Genomic DNA, 20,907 nt, shown 5'->3' with positions numbered 1-20,907 from the left:
CTGATTCTCATCAGAGCGATCTGTGTATTGGGACATTGAGACATAGTTTGTGGCTCCGTGTGGTCTCTGCTTTGACTCAGGACTTTTAAAGCAAACCGCAGCAGATGTCTGAAAACTTCAGGTTGAACTGGGCTAATACTAAAGAGAGATTGCTGTGGGTTCATCCCCACTCCCAGCCTAACTGCCCCATCTCCCCTTTGCACTTCCAGACTGCCCAGCTGCGTCATGAGGTGTCCATGCGTGATGACCTTCTGCACGTCTTCACAAACAGCACAGAGGAGAGCGAGCCTGCCCCTGCCATTTCCCCACCGTGAGTTGCTTTCTCAAGGCAGGATGCCCATCACCGTATGGCAGAACATAGGAACACTGCGGTTCCTCAGGGTCTTCACCTCCTCCCGGGCCTCATTTAACATATCCTTACATTCAGCATATTTCTCCAGCAGATCTTCCGTTCCCAGGAATTTGGTTGGTGGGTGGAAAAAACTGGGCCTATGTGAGGGGAACCAGTCTCTACAGATGATGCGGGCTAGAAGGTGTTGCAGGAATGCCCCTGGGATAAACAGGACATTGGGCTGCAGCTGTTGGTGGGGAGAGAACGATGGAATGGGGGTTATGTGTGTGCTTCTGGTGCTCACTCTTCCTCCTCTTTCCTCTCACCAGACTGAGGCGCTGTGAATCGTCCTTTGCCCTGCAGTACCACTTCCAGTTGGATGGGCTCCAGCAGAAGCTGAAAGAGCTGGATGAGGAGAACCAGAGATTAAGGAGCAAGGTGAGAAAAGGAGGCGTGGACAAGCTCTGGCTACCTCTGCTTTGCATCATTCACCTCTAGAAACTTCATTAGCTTTCATCCTGGAGCTCAAATATCTCTCCCTGTCTTCCCTTCCATCTTCTTCTCACTTCTTAGGCCTCGAGCATAGCGCATGAGACATCCCAGTATGAAGAGCAGGAGGAAGAGTTGATGATGGATTGCGTGGAGCAGTTTGGTAAGCTTAGTAGTTAAGTTTCCTTCTGTGGAACTCTTCCTCCCCCCACTAACAGGGAGAGTGGGATCACCCAAGTTCAACTTCTGTCCATTACCAACCTTACTGGGAGAAACCACTTCTAGGTAGTAAAGGGTATCCCACATCCAGCTGGATCCACCAGTCAGAGTGCCAGTTAGGGAGTATCCTCAAAGGTTTTGGCTTATGGTAAAGACAGGTTTTCACTTGTGAGTCACCTGAGACATTCAGCTTGTGTCACAGGTCATCAGATAGATGCCAAGAGTTCATTGTTTCCTTGTGAGGAGTGATCAAGCCTTAAAAGCATTCTGATATAATGCCCGTCTTGGAGCACAAATTGTACGTGCATGTGTGTTCGTCTCTGAAGCTTTAATGAGCTTATGGTCCTTGTTCTTGTCTTGCTGGTGTCTCAGCTGAAGCCAGCAGGCAGGTGGCGTTGCTATCGGAAGAGCTGGTGCGGAAAGCAGAGGACATGGCCCGGCAGCAGGAGGAGATCAGCCAGCTATTAGCACGCATCGTGGATCTCCAGCAGAAGTGCCGCACTGTGAGTCCCGCGCAGCGGGGAAGTAGAGATTGTGTGTGAGCGTGGTGTCAGACACTGTCTTCTTCTCCAGCCGTAAGTGTGGCACCTTTCCCCCTCCCCCCCTGTCTTTTTACCCTGTGTGCATCTCTCTGTTCCTTTCCAGCTGTGAGCTGGACTGCTCCCCAGCACCCACCAATTGTCTTTCCAACTCAGTTAACTGGAAAAAGCTGCATTTCATGCGATGATTTCCAGCGAGTGTCTGGTATTTGGATGGCACTTGAACTGAAGGTTTAAACTGGCACTTTTCCTAGGTTCAGCAGCATCTTCTGTCCTGTGTTCACAGTGTTCTGCGGAGAGCGAGGAGCTGCAGCAGCACCTGTCAGCCGCTAAAGAAGTTCAGCAACAGCTGCAAACCGAGGTTAGGGTGGTGGCATTTATTTGTAATACGGGGAGGAGAGATTCTGGGGAAGGTGCAAGGAGGGCTGTAATTAGTACATAAGTACATAAGTAGTGCCATACTGGGAAAGACCAAAGGTCCATCTAGCCCAGCATCCTGTCACCGACAGTGGCCAATCCAGGTCAAGGGCACCTGGCACGCTCCCCAAACGTAAAAACATTCCAGACAAGTTATACCTAAAAATGCGGAATTTTTCCAAGTCCATTTAATAGCGGTCTATGGACTTGTCCTTTCGATGAAGCTGTAATTTCTGCTTGGGAAAGCTGCAGTGAAGGCAGGGCCGGTGCAGACCACTTCAGTGGGCCCCTCTGCCCCCCTCTGCCTGCCACCCCCACGCCCACCTGCACCCGCCACCATAAGCCATAATTTATCAGTTTAGAAAGAGGTTTAGAGCTCTGGGAACCCCACCTCACCCCATATGCATCCACCACGTCCTGCCCTTGCGGAAACAGGAAGTGACATCAAAAAAGGGCGGGACGCGGTAGCAAGGAGGCTCTGGGCTTGGCAGCTGACAGGTTATGAAAATCGCTGCCGCTGCCTGATGCTCTCTACTGAAATGTGGATGCACATTAAGGTACGGAGCAGGGAGGTATTCCGAGACAGGAGGACAAACGTGCCAGAGTTGCGGGGCAACTAGGAGCGTGAGGCCCTGTGCAACTGCCACTGTCGCCCCTGCCTAAGACCAGCCCTGAGTGAAGGATGGGGTGTTGTGGTTTTGTTCTCTGCATAAAGCTGTACCTCGTGCTTGTTCTCTAATCTTTTTCTTGGGAAAGCTGCAGTGAGAGTGGGGTGTTGTGGTTTTGGATCGGGCAGTAATCATTGCATGTTGAGGCTCTCTGACTTCTTTCTTGACTCCTTTTAATTGATTCTGGGATAGAAAATAACACATTTCCCCCTCTGGTTTTTGTTTCTCTTGCCCCCTCTGTCCCTCAGCTTCAGGATCTGCAGGAGAAATATGCTGAGTGTAAGGATATGTTAAATGAGGCCCGGGAGGAGGTGAAGATGCTGAGGAACCGCAGTGTCCCCAACAGCACTGTGAACTGCTACAGCTCACTCAACATCTTTCCCCTGGTGAGCAGCTCTGAGCGGCACCACAAACGTCCAGCCGCCACTTCTGAAGATTGTCTGGCCCATATTTAAACTCTGTGATCAGCGTTTCTTTTAAATTCCTGGATTTGTAGTGCTGGTTGTTAACTGGATAACAGAGCTGCCAGAGTTATCCGGAGAATGGTCATGTTTAGTGCCGCTATCCAGATAAGATTGTAACTTTTCTGTGTTGTGTTATCCATACAACGCTCCGGATAGTGGCATTGCATATCGCTCCTACCCTCATAATTTCTCTGTCCGCTCCCGTACTGCCCCAGCACTGTCTGACTGATGTCAGGGCAATCTGTAATGTCGATGGATGATCCCATCAGATACTGCTACCTGGAGAAGTGCGTTGTGTATTTTTCAAGATACAGGGCTCGAAGGTCTCTCAATTCTGATTCTTCAAGACTCCCCCGCAGTTCATACTCTGAACTCTAGTCCTACTGGGGTGTCCTGGACTGGATTTGAGAACCACCATCTGTCCAGATTTACCCCAATCAGCTAGACATGTCAGTAAAGTGTCTGTAAGCCCACATCAGGGACCCCCCCCCCCCCCCCCCCGTGTGCTGTTGTAAAGTGTCCATCTCCTGATCGGGGACCACAGGCCCCTGGGTGTGTTGTCGTAAAGTGTCCGTAAGCTCCAATCAGGTACCACAGGTCCCCATTGGGCTGTTGCATACCACCCTTGGACCCCGGGTGAGCTGTCGTAAAGAATCCATAAACCCCGATTGAGGATCACAGCCCCCCCCTCCCCGGGTGAGCTGTTGTAAAGTGTCTGTAAACCCCAACTGGGGATCTCAAAGTGTCCGTAAGCCTTGGGTATGGTGTTGTAACGTCTCCGCAGCCCTAATTGGGTTGACAGGCCCCCAAGTGCTGTCGTAAACCCTGGGTTTGCGGTTATACCTGCCCTGTGTTCTGACGCAGTTTGTCCTAGCTTGTCCTTGAGGCAAATGCTTGGGGAGCTGGTGGTTTTGTGACTCCACGTTTACCTGTGTGTGTGCTCCATGTCATGTAGGACTCGCTGGCTGCTGAGATCGAGGGAACCATGAGGAAAGGCCTCGACAGCTCAGCCCCCTCGGAACACAGGTGAATTGCTCTGTCTGTCTGTCTTTGTTCCTTTTTCTTCTTGCTGCACCATATGCCTGAAATAGATTTCTTGAGTCAGTAGATCAAACTCAGTGTCTGGCTGTATTCAAATCCAGGCTAAAAGACCATCTTTTGAGGCTGCTTTTAACTCCTAAGTCCTATTCGCTTGTTCAGTTCCCATCTTTCTATTAATCATTACCATCATAGATAATTCTCTAATCACTTATTTGTCCTGTTTGGCTGTCTTGATTAGATTGCAAGCTCTGTGAAGCAGGGACGGCCTCATACTTGTCTAGTGTACAGCGTTGTATACATCTAGTAGTGCTGTAGAAATGACAAGATGCTAAGTAGTAGTAGTAGTAGAGGCCTGTTTTGTGGGTATTGTTGGAAGGGGAAATGGGTGGGCTGGACAGTCTGGGAAGTCTTTATGTGCTGCAATTATTTGTTTCATACTGGAGATAATGTTGGTCTTGGAGATGAGGACTGTGTCTGAATTGAAAAAGCATGAGACAGACATGGGATCTTTTAGGCGAAGGAAGAGATAGTGGATGATAGAGATGGACAGATTGGATGGGCAATATGGCCTTTATCTGTTGTCATTTTCTATATTTCTCTCTCTCTCTCCATATATCTATCTATCTATCTATCTATCTATCTATCTATCTATCTATCTATCTATCTATGAACTGCTTTGGTAGTAGGTATCTCAAGTGTTCAGATTAAAGGACTACAGACATTACAAAACTCTGCAGTCTGATTCCTTTGTTCTGCTAAATGTTTTGATCATGTTACTCCATTATTCATGCAGATTCATTGGTTGCCCTTCCCCTATTTTAAAATCCTTTGTTTGGTCCACAGAGCCTTTTCCCTCTTTCTTCCCTCACTATCCCATATACACAATCCAGATTACTCAGGTCTTTTGACTCCCATGGTCTGTTTTTTTTACTGCCCCCAAAATGGCTTATCTAGAATCCACTAGACATTCTGTGTTTTATTTTCTCTGCCCAAAACTGTGCAGTGATCTTCCCCCGCCTATCAGGACAGAATCCTCATTTAGAACATTTAAGTCATTACTTAAAACCTTTTATTTTAATCGAGCGTTCGGACTCCAGCATTAGAGAAGGTCATCGAGGCTGATTTATCTGTGGTTTTTATTGTGTGTATTTGTTGTTGTCACGGTTGTTGATTTCCTATCGTACTCTGGACTTCTTTTCCCTGCTATGTTTTATGTTTCTTTTTATTTTATTGTACTGTGAACCGACCTGACCTGCCCGTTCAGAGAGGGCGGTGAATGACATACTGCAAAAAGACTTTATATCAAATCAATGACTTCTGTGACCTCTGAACAGTGGCGTAGCAAGGGAGGGGTGGTCCGTCCCGGGTGTCAGCTCGGGGGGGGGGGGGGGGGAGTGTGCTCCCTGCCAGCTCCCCCCCCCCGGGTGCAGCACGATGACACCCCCCCCCTCGGCGCATCAACACCCCCCCCCCCCCCCGACCAGTGCCTACCCTCCTCAGCTCCCTCCGGCTCCAACCAGCTCCTGCACCCTACCTTTAAAGAAATTTCGGAAGCCGTGGAGAGGCGAGGTGCAGCGCCTCGTGCCTGCATGTAAAAGAAGCGTGGATCCTCATCGGGCCTTCCCTCACGCTGTCTGTCCCGCCCTCTGCTGACGCAACTTCCTATTTCCACAAGGGCGGGACAGACAGCGTGAGGGAAGGCCCGATGAGGATCCACGCTTCTTTTACATGCAGGCGCGAGGCGCTGCGCCTCGCCTCTCCATGGCTTCCGAAATTTCTTTAAAGGTAGGGTGAGGGAGCTGAGGAGGGTAGGCACTGGGTCGGGGGGGGGGGGTGCAACGGCGAACCGCCCCGGGTGGCAGCCCTCCTTGCTACGCCACTGCCTCTGAAAGCAGAGAGAACCTGTGCACAGGACTTAGCTGCTTTACTTGTCCTCATCTTTCCCTCATTAACCTTTTACGTTTCCTTCATCTAAGCCCTCTAAGGAACATTCCCTTCCTTTTCCAGGAGCTACAGGAGGGTGTTTGAGACGGTGAAGACCATAAACCAGGTATCAAAGGGGAGATCCTGCTGCCCGTCACCGCACACTCTGCCCAATTCCAGACCTTCATCGGAGGTGCCCTCAGCCGTGTCCAGCCGTCCCAGCTCCCCTCATACCGGCTGCCCTGAATCGGAGAGTGCTGGCGGCGAACCCAGGCCAGACAGTGCACAGTGAGTGAGGGGAGAAGTGCTGTGATTAGTGCAGATGGCTGTTATCATTGTCAGATCAGGGAGCAAAAGGGGAGAATGACCTAAAAATATAATATGAGATCAGGAGGTAAAGGGAGCTACAAGTGGCTTTTTTTATAGCCCCCAAATGTTAGCATTTCTTGAAATTCTTAATGCATTTAAATCTGAATGGGCACGAAGAGAGAAACAAATTTCTGACCCATGCAGTCCCTCTCTCGGCCTCCAATTGCTTGCCTTTAAGAATTTTCTAGTCCTCTGTGGATCAGTTATCACATCTGTGGCTCATTAAGAAAGTCCAAAAATGGCAAAACACATCTAGTCTTACAGTGTTAAATGTGCAGTGGGGTAGGAGGGGGGGGGGGGGGGCGGTGGGGCGGTCCACCCCGGGTGCACGCGCTGGGGGGGTGTCGGCTCGCTGGTTCCCTGCTCTTTCTGCCCCGGAACAGGTTACTTCCTGTTCCGGGGCAGAGAAAGCAGGGAAGCAGCAGAGCCGACGCAGCTCCCAGTGATGTGCATGGGGGGCGGATCGGCCCTCCCGCCTGCCCTCCGCTGAAAGGTAGGGTGCGTTTCGGGGGGGGGGGGGTTGCTCCGGAGGGGGGGGGCGCGCCGTGCCCTGCACCCGGGGGGGGGGGGGGGTGCAGCGGCGACGCGCCCCGGGTGTCAGGCACCCTCGCTATGGCACTGTAAATGTGTCTTGCAGTTCTGAATTCTTGAGCACATCCAGTGTGTGTTTGCATGTGTTGGGGCTGTGTGTACATTTGTGTGTGCATGTGTTGAGGCTGTGTGTCGCAGGGGTGTGTGTGTGCATTTGTGTGTGCTTGCATGTGTTGGGGCATGTGTGTGTTTTTGTGTGTGTTTGCATGTGTTGGGGCTGTGTGTTGCAGGGGCGTGTGTGTGCATTTGTGTGTGTTTGCATGTGTTTAGGTGGGTGTTGTAGGGGCATGTGTGTGTGTGTTGTTTGTGTGTGCTGGGGTAGATGTTGCAGAAGATACAGATAATATGATATAGAGACAGGGTTCAGATTTAACTGCTCCAGTTAAGAGGGAAAATGTAGATCTGGGAGAGATTTCTTCTGGCCCTTTCACATCGGCCGCCTCTGTTCTGACATTAAGGCACCTAAGACAGAGTTCTGTGGCCTTTCCTTCTTTCTTTGCAGACCCTACAGTCAGGAGCAGAAACTAGGAATGCCTGGTACCCCCGGCAGTCAGGACCTGGTGGCTGCCCTCCAACAACTCTCTGCCCAGCAAGTTGCTGGCTCTTTGGAGGCAGCAGAGCAGGATCTGAAGCTGAGGAAGGATGTGGACAGCTCCAGTGGTTTCCTGACGCCCAACGAGAGTATCCTGTCCACGGGCACAAACTACTCAGGGAGCTCAGGCCTTACTGGTGGCTCCGGCTTCTCCTGCAGCTCACGCTCCTACCTACCGGATAAACTGCAGATCATCAAACCGCTGGAGGGTGAGTGGCTTTGTCCGTCTCCAGCAGATGTCAGATCCAGGCCTGGGTTTCCAGCTCCTTGTTTCTGCTTTGGTGGAGTACTGGAAAAACAGGACTGGATTCCATTTCCTGTGAAGACCTGGAAAGTTGGCATTTTCAAAGTTGTAAGCCATGCAGTCCGTTTTAACGTGTACATTAATTAACCTTGCCAAGGCAAATCAAATACATTCATTCCCTTTGAAAGAGTGCATTAAAGCCATCCACATACTTGTACCTGTCTTTTAGTGTGGGTATCTGGGGGAGGGAGTTATGCAAGTGTGCTCCTTTCTTGCCCCAAAGGATGTCCCTTTTTAACACAGCTGTGAATGACTGGAAATGCAGCTCAGAGTACCTTCGGCAGACTGATTTACTCCAGCTCGGTGCCATTTACCTGTACAAGTGGCTTTGAAATTTGTGATCCCTAACGCCAGTGGGGGTGTGACTAGTATAAAGGCCTAACTCTCTGAAGAGTATGCACTGCCCGAAATTATCTTTCACTCTTATAATTTTAATTCTCACTTCATTTTGTTCTGAGCAGTTTAAAAATAACGATAATTTTGGTAACTTTACAGTTGTGCTCTGGCTAACTTTGGGGCCCTTTTAACTAAGCCACGTAAGCGTCTACGCACACACCAAAATGGAGTTACCACTCGACTACCGCGTGGCTCTTGGGGTAATTTCATTTTTGGCACATGTCCGATACGCGCGTCTGAAAAATATTTTTTTATTTTCAGGAGTGCGTAACCGACGCGTGGCATTTGGCGCGCATAGGTTATTACTGCCCGGTTACCGTGTGAGTCTTTACCACTAGGTCAATGGCTGGTAGTAAGGTCTCAGACCCAAAATGGACGTGCGGCAATTTTCATTTTGCCGCATGTCCATTTTCGGCAAAAATGTATAAAAAGGCCTTTTTTTACAGGTGCGCTAAAATTTTTTATTTATTTATTTATTTGCTGCACTTGTATCCCACATTTTCCCACCCATTTGCAGGCTCAATGTGGCTTACAAAATGTTACAACGACATTCACATTAATAGAATAGGAATTTCAGAATGTAGATGCAGATAAGGTGCATAAGAATATCATAGCAATCATTTTAACGGAATAATAATTTCAGAATTATTACAAATAAAGGTGCATAGGTATACCATGTAGGATTGGAAGTGGATAAAATGGATCGGCGTGCACCCAAAACCCATGCCTACACTACCGTAAGCCATTTTCAGTGCGCCTTTATAAAAGGACCCCTTTGTGTTTTAGAAAGTTTCAGGTTTATTTGATGTACCACAAAATCTAAAAGAAACCTAAGCAGTTTACAAAAAATGGGTGATTAAAATATAAGGAGAAAAATAAAACAGTACAGAACACTCAACAGGCACAAACCCCTTCATTCTTTTCAAAATGTTGCTGCACGACTTACATTCCGCCAGTGTTGCTATGCTCATATTAACCCTCTCCTCAAGTCACTTCATTTTCTCACTATCCATTTCCGCATACAGTTCAAACTACCCTTATTGACTTACAAGTGCATTCACTCTGCAGCTTCTCAGTACTTCTCCACTCTTATCTCTCCCTTTATTCCAGGAACTGCATTGATTAGGTAAATCTCTCTTATCTGTACCTTTCTCCTCCACTGCCAACTACAGACTCCATTCCTTTTATCTTGCTGCACCATATGCCTGGTATAGACTTCCTGAGCCAGTACATCAAGCTCCATCTCTGGCCATTTTCAAATCTAGGCTAAAAGCCCACCTTTTTGAGGCTGCTTTTAACTCCTATTCACTTGTTCCGTACCCATATCTGTTTTATCATTCCCACCTTAAGTAATTCTCTTATCCCTTATTTGTCCTGTTTGTCTGTCCTGAGTAGATTGTAAGCTCTGTCGAGCAGGGACTGTCTCTTACATTTTCAGTGTACAGCACTGCATACATCTAGTATCGCTATAGAAATGATTAAGAGTAGTAGTATCGTTTATCGTTTATTCATTTACTAGACAGTCACTTGTTACAGAAGTAAATCAGAACAGTTTACAATATAATATAACATTAAATAAATATAACATTAAAAAACAGTAGTACAAAAGGGGAGATTAAAACATTCCTAGAGGTTGATATTCTGCCGGCGGCACTCAGTGTTATGCTCGGAAGTTTAGTACCAGGCCACGTCCAGGCCTCGGCACTGAATATCCAGGTTTGTGGAGCCAACTAAAGCATAGCTGATTAAGGGGCCCTTTTACTAAGCCGTGGTAAAAAGTGGCCTGCGGTAGTATGAGCACATCTTGGGCGTTCTCTGGGCCATCTTTTACCACGTCTAGGAAAAAGGGCCTTTTTTTTAAGAGGCCGGAAAATGGACATGCGCTAAAAATCGGCCTGAGACCTTACCGCCACCCATTGACCTAGCGGTAAGGTCTCACGCACTACCCGTGTGGTAAGCATGCAGCGCGTACCAACTGCTGTTTACCACCAGGTAATTTATTTATTTGTTACATTTGTATCCCACATTTTCCCACCTATTTGTGGCTCAATGTGGCTTACATAGTACACGAGAGGCGTTCGCCGACTCCGGTATGAACAAATGCAAAGTGATGTTGTGGTAGAATAAGGTTCATGTGGAACGGACACATTAGGGAATCGTAGAGTGGAAGAGTTGTGTTATGTCCATTACGTACTTTGGTTTGGTTGTGTTGCAAAGTTCAGGCATTTAAGTTGGATCAGTAGGGTATGCCTTTTTAAACAGCTTGGTTTTTAGTAATTTCCAGAAGTTTAAGTAGTCATACGTTGTTTTCACAGCTTTTGGTAGTGCGTTCCACATCTGTGTGCTTATGTAGGAAAAACTGGATGCCTTCGTTGATTTATATTTAAGTCCTTTGCAACTTGGGTAGTGGAGATTTAGATAGGTTCGTGTTGATCCGGATGTGTTTCTGGTTGGTAGGTCTATGAGGTCTGTCATGTATCCCGGGGCTTCGCCGAAGATGATTTTAGGAACCAGGGTTCAGATTGTGAAAGTAATACGTAAGGTAAGCGGCCTGCGGTAGAAAATAGAAAATTATTTTCTACCGCGGGATTCAGCGCTCACCAAATTCGGAATTGCCACCCGGCTCACACACTAGCCAGGCGGTAGTGCCGGTTTGACGTGCGTGTGTAGGCCTTTACGCAACTTAGGAAAAGGGCCCGTAAGTACGATATTCAGGTCCTATTTATGCGGTTGCCTTGGTCGGTTAAGTGCTGAATATCAGCACTTAACCAGCCAAGTGCTGCCTCCTCCCCCAGAACGCACCCAAAATAGCCAGTTTTGAGTTTGGTGCTAACCGGTTATTTCCAGCGGCACCAACTGATTAGGTGCCACTGAAAATTAGTGGTTATCCCTAAACAAGCAATTTAACCAGCCAGGAGACGTTTCTGGCCGGTTAAATCGCTTTGAATATCGACCCGATGGTATGTAAATTAAAATATAGTATAAATTTAAAACACTTAATCTTAAAATACAAACTCAAGGTTAGAGAATGCAAAACAATGCGTCTGTGTTTGACACTTGTCCACAATGCAAAGAGCAAAGTACATTCTGCACATTTCAAAGTAGCAGAACTCCAGCCCCCTTTTGGGCAAGAAAGTGATGGGTGTCCAGAAACAATGAGGATTGCCAGGGAACTGTCGTCCCCCCCCCCCCCCCCCCCCCCCCCACACACACACACACACACTCACACACCACACACACACTCCTTCCTGTTTCTAGGGCCTCTTGTTCTGCTTTTCTATCAGGTTAAGACTTTTGGGTAACTGATGCTGAACTGGGAGCATCTTGGGTCCACCGCAGCCACCCTGAGTGCTATGGGTAGTTTTTAACTTTGTTCAGTGCGCCCCCTGGTGGATATTCAGCCACACAGCGATGACCTTGCCATGATTTCCTTATTTGTTTTGTGCCATCCAGAGTACACACTGCCCATAATTTTTTTTTTTTGTTACATTTGTACCCCGCGCTTTCCCACTCATGGCAGGCTCAATGCGGCTTACATGGGGCAATGGAGGGTTAAGTGACTTGCCCAGAGTCACAAGGAGCTGCCTGTGCCTGAAATGGGAATTGAACTCAGATTATCTTTCACTCTTATAATTTTAATGCTCATTTCATTTTGTTCTGGGCTATTTAAAAATAGCAATAATTTGGTAACTTTAGACAATTGTTCTCTGACCAGTAAGGAACCCTGTTGATCCTATGCCTTGCTTAGGCTGAGGCTGTGGTCTTGTCCTGCAGTGCATTCTGGCTCTTTCAGTCCTAGTTTCAAATCCATGCATGTATTGAGGTAGTAGTTAGTGAGCTTGAGACTATGGTTGTAATGGATGATACCAGCTATATGTGGTGTTCTAAAGCAGATTCTTTGCCATGGATTCCTTGCAGGCTCAGTGACCCTCCATCACTGGCAGCAGCTGGCCAAACCCAACCTGGGTGGCATCCTGGATTTCCGGCCCGGCGTCCTTACCAAAGACTTCCGGCAGCTGGATGTGGACAACAGCAAGGTCTACAACCTGAACGATCTGGAGGAAGATGATGTGGACATAAGCTTCTTCCAGGCTGGGGCCACCTCTATCGCTGGGAAAACCATGGAGAACACCAATGGTGAGTTGGCAGGAGGGAGTAGGAGGAAAGACGACCCAAGGTAGATCCAGTCCAAGACATGGGCTCCTCCCAGTTTCATTTTATCCTTTGCTGACAATCTCCTAAGATGGTGTTGCTCATCTAGGTCAGAAATATATGGGTCAGTCGTACTGACAGGACTTCCACTGACTGGTGGTTTGTTTTTTTTCTTGAATCTTCTTTCTGCTCTGAGTTACGCCTTTCTGTGCCTGCCTTACCACTTAGGGTGCCAACACAAGAGGGGCTCTGATAAGCACAAAAGGACCCCTTGGCACAAGCATACAGTTGAATCTCACACCAGGGAGATGTGTGGGGCAGAATCACAGGGTGGAAAGCTCTGGAAGCTTCCCTCCAGACTATGCTGTGGCAATAATGTTTTTTTCTAAGTGGAGGCTGGGTGAGGGGGCTGTTTACTGAAGACGGTTATTTTAATTTTTTAATATAGGCTGCTCCATGTTCACTGTCTATCTGCCCCTTCCCTACCTGGCTTATCCGTGTTTTGCTGCAGCTAACCCATACCCCCCCTTGTATGTTTAACCTTTCTCTTTCCTGTCCCTTTCAGTGTCTTGCTCCATTAACAATCTCCCCCAGACTCCGTCTACGTACACCATCACTACCTGTCACATCCTGCACTCGGCCAATGAAATCACCAAGGTTACACCCAGGTAAGACCCAACCCTAGCCATGCAAACTCCCAAGGGGCCGCTGAAGCCTGGCCTCCTTCCTTTCACCCAATCCTGTTTTTAATGCTTTTACTATGTCTCTTGGTGTATTTTTACCTCCTCCACTTGCTTCTTGACTGTAGGCAGCAATCACTCGGAAAGAGGTGCCAGCTGCGGCCTGTGAGACTGTGAAATGGGTCTGGTGCCAGTGTAAGAGTCCCTGTTTGTTCCTGCTGGTTCAGGCTGCAGTAACCTCACATACGCTGCCCGCGCTGCTCAGCTGAGTTCCCAAGGATCCTAGGTCCTGATTTATCCAGGGATTAAAAGAGCAAACCCCTGGTTACCCAAAGTCAGCTCTATCTGAATTCCTCTCCTCCTGGTGCTCTGAGCCTAGGTTTCACTTTGCACTCCAGCTATGCCTGTGAGCCATGTAGGCTCATGGTAAAAGCTGGACTGGAGCTGAGCAGCCCCTTTCTCCAAGTATGACAGCGATAAGTTTGTTCTGCTTAAACAGCCAGGGTTAGAATCACAAGCAAATGACTGCAACATTCTGAAAATAATGTATTTTTCTGAACCCAAATGACAGATAATTACGGAGGATCAATTTTGGTAAAAATGGGAGTTTGAGGAAGAGATACCGTGCTCCCCCATTCCTTCTTCCTCTTCCTGCTCTGATTGTTTAATTTTCAAGTATCCGGTGCTTTGGAGTGGAGTGAAGGGGTTTCCATATATGTTTTTGCCACCTGCCCCTCGCTCTCTTCTCTTTTCCTCAGCACTGTGCAGTTTTTATTTTTAAATCTCTATTGCCCTAGCCCCCTTACCACCCCCCTCTGTGACTCAGTCTGTCATCTTAGTTAACTGTATAGGGGGTTACTGCAGCAGTCTAATACAGAGGGGCGTGGCTGTGCCTGTGGCTAGCATGCGGCCTGGATTAGGAACAGTTGGACCAGTGATGGGCCGGGTTGGGGAGAGGGAAGGACAAGCCTTTGGCTTCCCGTTAGGGTCTGGGGACAGTCGAGGCTGTTCTGTAGCAATACTCCCACAGCCTTGCCCCACCAGCTGTGCATTGTAGCATAGAGAGACTGAAGATTTACCAATTACTAACCTGGTCACTTCACCTCCTTTATCATCCTAATCTGCTCCATTTGCCTGCAAATAATGTCTCACTCCCGTACCACTAAGTCTAACCATTCTGGCATGACACTGACTCCCGTTTGGTCACTGCCTGTAGTTTTGGGGCTGATACTGAAGCGAGCAGAGAATTTTATAACGAAATGTTTTTATTGAGTCATCATCATGTATAAGAAATGAAGCTCAGGTAATAGAAACAATGATGGAAAGAAATATGACCAATAGCATAACAAAGCAACTGGTGATAACAATTTTTATATCTCCCCCTCCCCAAAAAATCCATCCCATAGTCCAGCCATTTCCAACCCAGTCCTCGGGGCACACTTAGTCCCATTGGGTTTTCAGGATATTCACAATGAATATTTATGAGTTCATTTGCATGCAGATCTATCTCATGCATATTCATTGTGGATATCCTGAAAACCCGATGGGACTAGGTATGCCCTGGATTGGGAATGGCTGCCATAGTCCCTAAAATTCCATGAAGTCCTTTGAAGAGGTGATGTGTCAATTATTAATTACAATCCCCTGTCTCAACCCTTAATACCAATAGCAAAGTCAGATCTCCATATTGTTCAGTAAAGCTCATCGAACCCTCATTGTCAGAGTGGTCAGTTAACGATCCCATATTTTAAGAAATTGGGTTTGTTTGTTTGTTTTTTTGCCTTTCTGGCCCCCTCATGGTTGCTGACATTTTATCCATTTTCAACAGCAGAGAATATTTTAAGACTCTCGTTGGCATAGTAGTTTAATCCCGTAAAACTTTTTCCATAAGCTGCGCAGGTAAGGAGCTCCTTAGCAACAGATAGGCGCCCCCCCCCCCCCCTCCTTTCACAATGAGCTTTCTAGCATGTTCTGCAGCCTTCAATTAACAGGTCTGTAGCTGGGTTCTGCAAAGCTATCCTTGTTTATAGGTAGAGACTGGAACAAATAACAAAAGCCTCTCACAAACATCTTAACTTCTACTGTATGTGGGACACTGAGGCATTTCCACCACTTTTATCCTTGAAAATGTCACCCCCTTCTCTCCCCTGCTGCTTTCCTGGGTTGGCAGTTGAGCAGTTGGAAGCAGATGGGAAGGAAGAGACTGGGGAACTGGACTGAATGCAGGTGGGGTGGAGAGGATGGTGCTTAGACATGAGAGAGTTACAGGAGGTGGCCTGGTCTTTCAGGGCCTTTCTGTGCTTTCATTCTGTGAAGGACAGGACATGTTGGGGGCAGTGGCTGATAAAGGCTTAATGTGAGATGTTGTAAGGTCCCTTGACCACTCCCACAAGCTGAAAGAGGTGGAGAGGAACGCCTGTTTTTTTCTTATCACCCTGACACACGCTTTAGGAAAGTTGGCTCCAAGCCAGATCAGTGTTTCACTCCTCAAGTTGATTCTCCACACTAGTGTTGCTGGGAATATTCTGCATTGTACAGAGGCAGCATTCACAGCCCCGGGGCAGAGCCAGAGTTTCTGGCACCCTCCCTGCAACCTGAAACCAACCCCCCCCCCCCCCCCCCAGCTGACACTGCCCTCACCTCCTGGAGCCATTGCTGCAGCAACCAGCATCATCCTATGCCCACTGCTGTGAGACTTGCACCAGAGCTGCTTCCTGCACGGTGTGGCTAAAAGCTGACGAGCCAAGCCACGTGTGCAAACAGGGCCGACTCAAACAGTGGTCATGATAGGTTCTGGTGCCCCCAATAGTCGATGTTCCCATTCTGGGTTTACCAGGCTTATCTTGTTGCTCTGGCCCTGCACAACCTCTGGGAGGAGGAATTCCATGTCATCGCTTAATGGTGGCTGGATTCAGGACCCATGATGACACGTTTTGGAAGGAGCCCTAGTGCATGCTGCATGGTCCAGAACAGGTGCTGCAATGACCAAACTAGCTACATTGAGAGGGGTTAGAGAGAAAAGAAAGTGTCTCCCCCAGCATTGCATGGCAACATGGAGTTTGGGGTTCATGAAATTGAATGGAGAGGTGGTTTCTTATGGTTTTTTGCTGTACCATTATGTTGTCTGCATGTGAGGTGGGAGATTTCTTCTCTACATTCTCCTTCTGATTTGGATATTCTCCCTCTTTGTTTCTCCATCTCTGCAGTCTTCACAATACAGTTCTTCTTTCTTGTGGGAGCCTTGAGAACCTGAACTCGGTCAACTCAGAACCCCAGCGTCTGCGACCTCCTCAGGACTCCACCTCTGGACAGAGCGCTCCTCTCGGACTGCTGAATCTCCTGAAGGAACATGGAATCTCAGCCACTGTCCTCCCCACAGAGATCAAGGTGGTCTCGAAGGCCACCCAGTCAGAGAAGACACCCAAGAGCCCCTTGTCATACCCCTTCCAGCTCAAGTGGGGTGACACCTACAACAGAACTTTCCCAGGGTTAGGATTTGCCAGTCCTCTGCTGAGGGCCAGGAGGGAGGTTGAGCCCAGTGGCAAATGCCAAACTCAACAGAACATTTTCAGTTTTAACTTGGTGGAGAAGTTGAAGAGACTCAAACTTGACAAGGTGGTGGAGAGGGGGGTGATCTCCTTTCAGAGAACGGAAGAAATCAAGTGTCCCGTTGCCAAGGCCTCAACCACTAGTCTGCCTCCGTAGAGAAGAAGCTAGCATGGTTACTTGGCTGCAATAATCTAGCTTGACTTTCTGTGTCCTAAGTGGACATAGGGAAGGCCGGCTTGACCCCTAAGGAAGGGTTATTAAAGGAGCCCTTCTGCCATTATTTTGGAAGATCCCCATGGCTGTGCCCAAGTGCCCACAGAATTTATTAAGTGAATGCAGTAACCAGTTCTTAACGTCTTTTGGCCTTCGAGTAGCTTGGGCGGTTGGGACACATCTTTGAGGAAGGCGGACATCTGTGTTTTTGTAATCAGAGTAGAACACAGCAGGGTTAGCCCTTTAAGCCCTTGTTACCTGCGAGGTCAGAGTTCAGGAATGGACAGAGATGCCTTACATGTAGAACTGGAGGCAAACGCTTAAAGACAGCACTTTATTTCAGACTGAAGCCATTAAGACGCAGCAGGCTGCAAACCCAAAGTGTGAGAGGATGATGCACTGTTTTAACACTGTAACTCCCCAGCAGGATTGCCCTCCCCCTACCCTTAGCCTTCTGAATCCCCCACCTCCTGTTAAAGGCATCAGTTTTTTTGGGGTACTGTATTGTGGTTTTGAGGATAGGGGTCCGTCTGCTGCATTATCTGCCCATTTTACCTTTGTCCTGTAGGTTTCAAGGAATGTTTGCCTGGATAACTAAGCAATTATTGGGGTAGATTCTGTGGGCTGAATATTGCACCCCCCCCCCCCCCTCCACAGCCTGTGCTTATAGTTATGGGAGAAGGAGAGGGCACAAGGGTAGGGATGGACAGGGAAACAAAGTATGTACAGGATTTTATTTTGAAATCCACATATGCTTATGTTTATTACAGGGCTTCATATACCACCCTTCAAAAGTTATCAGAGCAGTTTACAATAATGCTCTTTGGATCTGTGACTACTTCCCTGCTGGCCTTCAAAATAGTCTGTGAGAATTGCACTTATATGTTGGTTTACTGTTGAACTCAAGGTAAAATGATAAAGGGTGATTAGTTCCATCCCCACACCTCCTTTTCTTCGTTTGCTTACTAACCGGGTTTTGTAGTGAGGCCATCTCTGCATGGTACACATTGGAATAGCCTGAGCCACTTTCTGTGCTTACAGAGTTTGTGTCTTTGGAGCTATAGGCAGCAGTGAAGTAGCATGTGTCTGGTGGTGACATCACTGGCAAACAAAATGGCTCCCTCTGTGTGGAAGGGATTGAAGTTAAAATGGCTCCCTCCTTATGGATAGGATTGAAGCTTTGCATCATTTTGGATGTCATTAGAAACCCCCTCCATTTGTAGACAAATTGTAAGAAGGTAGGACTTACCTTTCCCAGGCCATTGGGGCAGGGGGTGGGATTGGGGAAGAAGGTCCAGAAAGTAGAAATCCTTGTGTGAACACTTCCTGTCGCTTCCCTGACACCGGTGTTGTCCTAATGGGTTTGTACTAATATGCACAGTTCTCTGAGCTGAAACTGCCTGCTCGACCCTCTCCTCCCAATTCTTGAAAACATAATGAATTAATTTTCTTTTTCTAAAAGGATGCACTTTCATCTTGGTACGGTGTAAAAAAATTGTTTAATAACTTTTACCTGTGTAGCCCCATGGCATTGGCATCCCCAGCCAGAAAAACACTGGATCATGATCCTTGGATATAACTCCTATCCCCTCAAAACTCATACTCAGGAATTGTACATGGCAGCTATTCCATTTCCATCAGCATCTTTATAAAACCTTTCTGTTTTACTCTGGCTTCCGCTCTGTAGAAACTTTTTCTCTAGGCCCCAGGGAATTCTTGCCTGAAAGGGCCGTTTGATCACGGGCTGGGAATGGTGCAAAAGGGGATAAAAACCCTGCTCTGATTTGTTCAGAGAGAATAAGTTGTCTGCGTCTCAGAAAACGGGATGCTCAGTGGAAGGGCAATGGAGATATTACCTCATGTTCTCATGTAACATAGGGCAAGGGCGGAGACTGGCAGAGTATGAAGCCATTGTTCGATGTACTAGCCTCCAGCAAGATGGTGGGGGAGGGGGGGGGTTGGGTCAGTGCTTTTCAATATTTTTGGAGCCGTGACCCCATGAACATGGCCAAATGACCCCCTGGAGGTGCAGAATAATGAAACAGCTATGGAGAGCCCACCCAAGTTGTGACCCTCAATGTGAGATTTGTGACCCCATTTGGGTTCCTGACTCCCAGTTTGAGAAGCTCTGTGTTGGATTGTATTGGGATGGCACATTTTTCACTGTGACTTAACTGCTTGGCTAGCAACCAGTGTATGGTTTTGATTTCTTCTTCCAAAAGGGACAAAATTTCAGTATTTGAAGAGGTTATGCTCAAGTTAGGCCCCTAAATTGGCTTTCTTTGAAAATGTACTAAGGCCAAGCACCTAAATTTATGCTCAAAATTTCATCAAACTCCTAAATTTACGATCCTAAAAAGTGGGTGGCAGCTGGGATGGGTTTAGGGCAGGAAAAAAGTTAGGAGTCTGTCACCTAACTTGGGCTCCAAAATCTAGGCCAATGAATGGCGGTCTACATTTAGGAGCATAACTTTTACACTCCCAAATTTAGGTGACTAATCAACAGAAAGTATAGGCTCCTGTGTTTGACTAAAAATAGGGGACAAGTTCAGGAGCCCAGCTGTTATGAATATTGGGCCCATAAATATTTTAAAGATACACTAAGATGTACCCTTTGCCATGGAAGCAGGAGTAGGCAAAGGGTACATCTTAATGTACATCACTGTTTCTCCTGGATCAGTCTAGGGCTATACCCATTAGCCTGGCGTAGTCCCTTCATCCTTTAACTAATCACAGAGAGGTGGCATTGAGTGATAGGAACCGTTCCTGCCCTTTTGTTTAATGCTGCATATTTTCATCGCCCTTCCTGCTGAGATCATGTAGACAAACTTGGATTTTATCTAACCGGAAGAGTCCTGCGTTTTCAGGTACTGTGGTATGTGTGCACATGTGGGAGGAGTGTTGTCATTTTCAGTTCCGGTTCTTCCTGGTCTGCCAGGTGGTGTTTTTAACCTTGTAAATGTAGCAAGACTGATTTTAACTTGAGGGCAATATTTACAGCTGACTCTGTAAAATTTGGAAAATAAAAGACACATTTGTGGCAAGAGTTGCAACTGCTGAGCACTGAAACATGATGGAGGCAGGTGAGGCGGTGAGCACGGAAGATTGATGCCCTTATCCTGTAGTCTCTGAGCCTTTGCTGTTTTTGAAAGCTGTTCTTGCTGTTCTGAATCTGAAGGGGTGTTGCTGTGCTGTTAATCATCATCCTTACCTCATATAGGTACAGTCAAAAGCATGAATACAGCATGGATGGCTGAAAGGACTCTAAGAAGAGGATTATTAAAGATGTGTGTGCATAGGGTGGGTAGGGGGCTGTAAAGCCCAGATAAAATCTTGACTAGCTCTTCAGTGAGAGCTTTGCTGTCAGTATAGCCAAAGTGATTTATTCTACGTTTTGGGGATGACTGTAAGGTGGGGGGGGGGGGGGGGGTGAGGGCTGCTTAGGTGGTTTTCTGTATCATCATGGGAGGAGAATAACCTAATTTGCTTGGAATTAAAAGAGTCTGCTGCCTCGATGTGAAATGTACAGAATGCACTGAGAAAAAAACAGAAAGCAGACACTGGAAGTCCAAACAGTTTCTTTATTCATACAGACCCGACGTGGCCACGTTTCGCCAATAAGGCTGCATCAGGGGTAGTAACATTAAACAGCTAATAAAGAAATAAAGGATATATCACCAAATGATAAAATAATAAAAAAGCCTTTCCTTGATTAGGTATGTTTGTTTTTACTTTTATTATTTGCTCAATGAGCCTAACCTTTTAGTCTTTTGTGTTCTGATTTATAAGAACTTATTAATTAAAGATTTTTATTGATGTGCTTTTTATATGTTTTTTTGTATATCCTATAATTGGCTTTTTATGTAAATGTTTTTTATTATTTTATCATTTGGCGATATATCCATTATTTATTTATTAGCTGGTTTATGTTACTACCCCTAATGCAGCCTTATTGGCGAAACGTGGCCAC

The 20,907-nt window shown here is 47.2% G+C and overlaps 1 protein-coding gene across 1 annotated transcript in view; it reads left to right on the top strand.

Annotated features, from left to right (window-relative positions):
* HAP1 (huntingtin associated protein 1) overlaps positions 1-20,048 on the top strand; it is a 36,449-nt gene extending 16,401 nt beyond the window's left edge. The window contains exons 4-15 of the mRNA XM_030220872.1: positions 210-310; positions 661-769; positions 905-983; positions 1,412-1,542; positions 1,865-1,939; positions 2,912-3,049; positions 4,083-4,153; positions 6,176-6,379; positions 7,554-7,852; positions 12,262-12,480; positions 13,061-13,163; positions 16,382-20,048. Of these exons, the coding sequence (XP_030076732.1) occupies positions 210-310; positions 661-769; positions 905-983; positions 1,412-1,542; positions 1,865-1,939; positions 2,912-3,049; positions 4,083-4,153; positions 6,176-6,379; positions 7,554-7,852; positions 12,262-12,480; positions 13,061-13,163; positions 16,382-16,880 (2,028 nt within the window). The 3' untranslated portion in view covers positions 16,881-20,048. The remainder of the gene's footprint in view (positions 1-209; positions 311-660; positions 770-904; positions 984-1,411; positions 1,543-1,864; positions 1,940-2,911; positions 3,050-4,082; positions 4,154-6,175; positions 6,380-7,553; positions 7,853-12,261; positions 12,481-13,060; positions 13,164-16,381) is intronic.
* The last annotated feature ends 859 nt before the right edge of the window (positions 20,049-20,907 follow it).

This window comes from Microcaecilia unicolor, chromosome 12 (genome assembly GCF_901765095.1).
Source record: "Microcaecilia unicolor chromosome 12, aMicUni1.1, whole genome shotgun sequence".
Classification (NCBI taxonomy): Eukaryota; Metazoa; Chordata; class Amphibia; order Gymnophiona; family Siphonopidae; genus Microcaecilia; species Microcaecilia unicolor.
Note: the sequence above shows the minus strand (reverse complement) of the source record. Positions and strands in the feature narration are given on the sequence as shown.